Genomic DNA, 5736 nt, shown 5'->3' with positions numbered 1-5736 from the left:
CAGGAAAAGATCAAGCTCTGAGCTGATATCAAACAACTACAAACAAAAAGAACTATACAAAGTATCAATGAAATCAGGGACTTGGTTTTTTTTAGAAAAAAACAATATAGATAAACCCTTAGCCAGACTAACCAGAAGGCACAGAGACAGTATCCAAATTAATAAAATTGGAAATGAAAATGTAGACATAACAAGGTAAAATGAATAAATTAAAAAATCATCAGATCCTATTACAAAAGCCTATACTCAACAAAACTGGAAAACCTGGATGTAATGAACAAATATTCTAGGCAGATATCAGGTACCAAAGTTAAATCAGAATCAGATAAAACATATAAAAATTCATATAACACCTAAAGCAATAGAAGCAGGCAGTCATTAAAACTCTCCCAATCTAAAAATGCATAACCACCTGATTTTAGAGCAGAATTCTATCAGAACTTCAAAAAAGGACTAATACCAACACTTTTCAAATTATTCCACAAAATAGAAACAGAAGGAATACTACTCAATTTATTCTGTAACAACAAATTATGCTTATATCAAAACCACAAAAAGACCCAACAAAGAAAGAGAACTTCAGATCAAATTCCCTTATGAATATTGATAAGATAATACTGAATAAAATTCTTGTGAACCTAATTGAAGAATACATCAAAACAATAATTCACCATGATCAAGTAGGCTTCATCCGAGGGATGCATGGATAGTCCAATATATGCTAATCCATCAATGTAACCCACTATGTAAAAAGACTCAAAGAAAAAAACCACATGATCATCTCATTGGATGCTTAGAAACCATTTGACAAAATTCAAAACCCCTTCATGATAAAAGTCTTGATAAGATAAGGAATTCAAGGGTCACAGCTAAACCTAATAAAAGAAATACATAGCAAACCAGTAGCCAACATCAAATGAAATGGAGAGAAACTTGAAGCAATACCACCAAAATAAGGGACTAGACATGGCTGCTGATTCTCTCTGTACCTATTCAGTATAGTACTTGAAGTCCTAGCCAGACCAATAAGACAAGACAAGAAGGTCACACAGATACAAATAGGAAAGAAATAAGTCAAATTATCACTATCTTAGATGATATGATAGTATTCTTAAGTGACCCCAAAACCTCCACCAGAGAACACCTAAACCTGATGTTAAAAAAACTTCAGCATAGTATCTGGTTATAAAATTAACTCAAACAAATTTGTAGCCTTCCTCCTCCCAAAGGATAAACAGTCTGAGAAAGAAAGTAGGAAAACTACACTCTTCACAATAGTCACAAATAATATAAAACACTTTAGTGTGACTCAAACAAAGCAAATAAAAGATCTGTATGACAAGAACTTCAAGTCTCTGAAAAAAGAAATCGAAGATATCAGAAGACTGAAAGAACTCCCATGAGCATTAATTTGCAGGATTAATATAGTAAAAATAGCATTTTTCTAGGGTGGTCCATGTGCATACCTTTAACCCTCCTGTTTATCTAGTCTGTCTGGGTTTGTGAATTATAGATTTATTACTATTTATTTAACATCTGACATTCACTTCTAAGGGAGTACACACAGTATTTGTCTTATAGAGACTTGGTATCTGCACTTGGAATGACTTTTTTTCTAGTTGTATATATTTGCCTGAAAATTACATGATGTCATTTTTAATAACTGAGGAATACACTGTTGTATAAATATACCATATTGTGTTTATCTATTATTCAATTGAAGGTTATATAAGTAGTTTCCAATTTCTGGGTATAAAGCTCAAATGAGTTGGGTAATGTGTTTTTTCATCAATGCCAATAAAAAGCTGGAAGAATCTCTTTCTCACAGATTTAACTCTGGGTGTCAATGAGAATGGACTTTTGCAAGAAACTTTCTTTGAGGTTTCATAAGTGGCAGGCAAGGGTTAAAGCAAGTGGGAAGTCTCTGTTCAAAAGCTGAGAGATCCTATAAAGCACATGACAGTGGCACTTGGGAGTTTTTCTTTTCTTAAAATTTTTTATTGGATATTTTATTTACATTTCAAATGTTATCCCCTTATCCCACTTCTCCCCCTCCACTCAGGAACCCCCTATGGAATCCCCCCTTCTCCTGCATATTTGAGGATATGCCTCCACCTACCCCCCACTTTTGTCTCCCCACCCTTGAATTCCCACACACTCAGTGGTGTCCAGCATACTTGGGACCAAGGATCTGCTCTCCCACTTACACCTGACAAGGCCATCCTACCCTATATATATACAGCTGGAGCCATGGGTCCCTCCCTATGTGCTCCCAGGTTGGTGGTGTAGACCCTGGGAGCTCTGGTTGGTTGGTACTTTTGCCCTCCTCATGGGGCCACAAACTCTCTCAGCTCCTTCAGTCTTCTCTCTAACTCCTCCACTGGGAACCAGGAGTTTTTCTCTTGACTTGGCCACCAAGTTAGAACATTGATTTTTAGTAAGTAATAAATTGGGATTATTGGAAAGTACATCCGACATATCAAGGTTAAGAAGTGGATCAGCCATTGGGTTGTTTAAGGCACATTAAAACATAAAGATTGTGTTTGTGTCTTTCCTCAGGAACCCAGAACATTAGTGTGGGGATCAAGGAGTGCTGCTACCAGGATGATCTGAGTAGAGATTTTTGGGTTCATCAACAATAAATAGAAAAGTAAAGCAATTAGTTTAAAATTAAAGTAAATAAGACATACATACAAATACAAGAAAGTATGAATGAAGTAGCCTCTAGTAAATCAGTTCAATGCTGTTGCATTTTGTATTGTTTTAAAATGCAATATATATTATATATTTTCTTTTCTTTATACTTTGTATTTTGAATATGTCACAAACAATGTTCCAGAGACCACTTGATGCAAAATAATCATGTGTGTGTGCCCACTTCAAAAGTTATGTGTGCAAAAGCACTGATAATACAAATCTTTCCTATATAAACCATTGTTTTATTAGATGTGACAATTTACAATGTATTTGTAATTCAGTAGACTTGATTGAATATAGAAGTAAGGGCTTCTTGAGAAAATTTCAATTTACATGTTGGTGAAGAGGTAGTGTACAATCCTTTTTGAGCAAACATACTGGTTGGATGATCTTGGTTCACAACTCATGAACAATGAGACCCCAAAAAATTTTTAAAAATCTCATATATGGTTTACCAACTTTTCACCACGAAGGAGCAGAGATTATTCATGAGAATAAATAAAAGGATGCAGGTGCATATATTTGAACATACAGTTTCTTTCTTTGGTGCTTATTACTTTTTACTGTAAAAATCTTTACTTTTGCAAATAAACTGCTTCAGTGCTATTTTATTATTATTATTATTATTATCATTATTATTCTTAAATGACAGTTTTCTTTCTTTTTGTATTATATTTACATTTCAGATTTTAATCCCTTACCCCACTACCTCCCCCCACCACCCAGAAACCTCCTATCCCATCTCCTCTCCTCATGCTTCTATGAGGCTGCGACCCTACCTACCCTTTCCCACATTACAATAATTCGAGCCACATTACAATAATTTCTAGTTTGAAAATGTATGCAGATCGATATCCAAAGGTGAAAATTTTATTTGAGCTATAAATTGGACACTTTTATACTGAGATGTGTTACAGATATATGTCTGCATTTAAATTGTGAGTATAGCAAAGGAGGGAAGATACAATGTCACACATCCACAAGGGGAATGGAAAATGGAAAAGGTTATTTTACTTTCCATTTAAAATAATTGGTTACATCCTCGAATGAAGCAATGCAAGTATACAAAATATAACCACAGGTTTTCAGTAAATGGTTATATTGCTTATTTCTGGGTGTGTCACCCAAAAAAACAGAAAGCACTACACCAAGGGCATACTGGAATTGACACCTAAAATGTACCTAGAATTTCATTAGTCTTTGTAATTTAATTCAGTTACTCTTGTATACAAAATGACACACAATTACATTTGTGTATCAATGTGTGTGTGTGAACACATTCACCTGCATGCACACTGATATCTTCCTTTCCTGCAGAAGCCTCCACAATGCCATGATATTACACAATTATGCTCACAGTTCTGTGCCAATGACTGAATAACCTTGCAAATCTGGCCAGAAGCTCTCAATTCTGTTCTTGGTCAGAGGCTTTGGGGAATTGTCTATTCCTTTTCAGGTAACTGGATGCCCGAGAGTCTTGAATCATGAGAAGAAAGGGACAAACAGTGGGGAAAAGCAGAGTGGACATTGAAGTCATATTCACCATCAACCAGCTGGGACTGTACACAAGAGCTATGGAGAAGTGAAAAATGGAAGAAATTGTGGAAAAGGAAACAAAAGTACTGACCAGGAGAAGGATGGTTTTAGTGGCTCTGGACTCAGGGGAGGATCTAGAAGAAACACTGGTCTTGGACATATATTGTATCATCTGTTTGTGCCTGTACAGCATGAGAACCATGGAGCTACTGGCCCATAGCATTAGCCCCAGCAAAAGCATATCAGGAAATGTCAGTAATGTTGCATAAAGCATGTCACTGGTTGGATCATGCTTGACAGAATAACAGTATATAAAAGATTTCAGTTTTGTTGTGCTTTCATTGCCGCATTTTGCCCTCATGTTCACAATAAAAACGCTGCTTATAAATGAATAAAATACCCAGTTGAGGTACACAGAGTAACAAATGCACTTGAGTGTTCTCACTTTAAATTCTGGATACCTGGAGATCCTAGGGCTGATGACGATTGCCTGAAACACACTAAGAAATGAGGTGCTGCCAAGACAACCACCCCTACATAGTCGGTGTACATAAAAAACCAATTTGCATCCAATATCATTGAGAAAGTCTTCAAATCCAAAATAGGATATTGTCTGGGGCACTCCTTTACACAGTACAGTTAAGATATTGGCTACAACCATGTGCATCAGAACCCAGTCTGTAGATCTTAATCTATACCTTGTTATATAAAAACATATATATTGGTATAGAAGAGTGAAATTCCCTAGAACTCCTATTATAGTCAGAGAGATGAAAATCATTCCTATGAGGAACTCACTGGTTTCCATGATGTCAGTTCTTGTTCTCAAACTGAGGATCCTGCATGGCAAGGTGAAGCTGGAGACACAGTCACCATTCTCTCTTCCCAATGAATTCAGAAGATATAATCAACATGCAGGGCATCTACCACTGTGAAATAATTTCTCCACATAAAAGTGATTGAATGAAGGCTCACAGCATTTGGATATATCTAGGTTCGTACTTTGTGAAGTATGTAGAATACTAACAATGTCTCATTAACAGGATAAGCACAAAACTATCTGTAAGAAAGGTGGCTCATGATTGAAATAAAGCATGAAACCATCTAAATGACTAGCCAGTACTCATATAGAATACATTTAATGCTGGAAAATAAACACAAATCCATGTAAAATATAGTAGTAGGGTAACCAAATTATTATTAAGGGAGGATCACATACTGTCTTTGTATCACCAAGTGAAGTGATGCTGTGATTAAGGACATAAGAATTGAGTTTTGTAAATTCAGGCTATAATTCCCACACACATTGTAATATGAGATAGTTACAATCATTAACACAGGTAGAAAAAGATTAATATTACAGTAGGCATTAATACTTAAAATACTTTAGGTTATAGGGAAATTTAGTATTCAGAAAACAATATCCCATAGAAGTCATCTATGGGGCCAGATTTTCTACTTTCAATTTTGTATACAACAGTAAGTCATCCTATATTTGATGAC

At 35.5% G+C, this 5736-nt stretch overlaps 1 protein-coding gene across 1 annotated transcript; it reads right to left on the bottom strand.

The window, feature by feature from the left end:
- Nucleotides 1-4102: 4102 nt before the first annotated feature.
- Nucleotides 4103-5125, bottom strand: LOC143440681 (vomeronasal type-1 receptor 4-like). The gene has a single exon (XM_076927461.1). It carries the CDS (start codon nucleotides 5039-5041, stop codon nucleotides 4103-4105), a length of 939 nt encoding a protein of 312 aa, XP_076783576.1. The 5' UTR covers nucleotides 5042-5125.
- Between the last annotated feature and the right edge of the window lie 611 nt (nucleotides 5126-5736).

The sequence above is a fragment of the Arvicanthis niloticus genome, chromosome 30, assembly GCF_011762505.2.
Source record: "Arvicanthis niloticus isolate mArvNil1 chromosome 30, mArvNil1.pat.X, whole genome shotgun sequence".
NCBI classification, from domain to species: Eukaryota; Metazoa; Chordata; class Mammalia; order Rodentia; family Muridae; genus Arvicanthis; species Arvicanthis niloticus.
The sequence above is the reverse complement of the archived record's forward strand: the minus strand, read 5'-3'. Positions and strand labels throughout refer to the sequence as shown.

Excerpts from the sequence above, each read along its gene's own strand:
- LOC143440681 (XM_076927461.1), bottom strand. The coding sequence starts at position 5,041 with ATGGAAACCAGTGAGTTCCTCATAGGAATGATTTTCATCTCTCTGACT.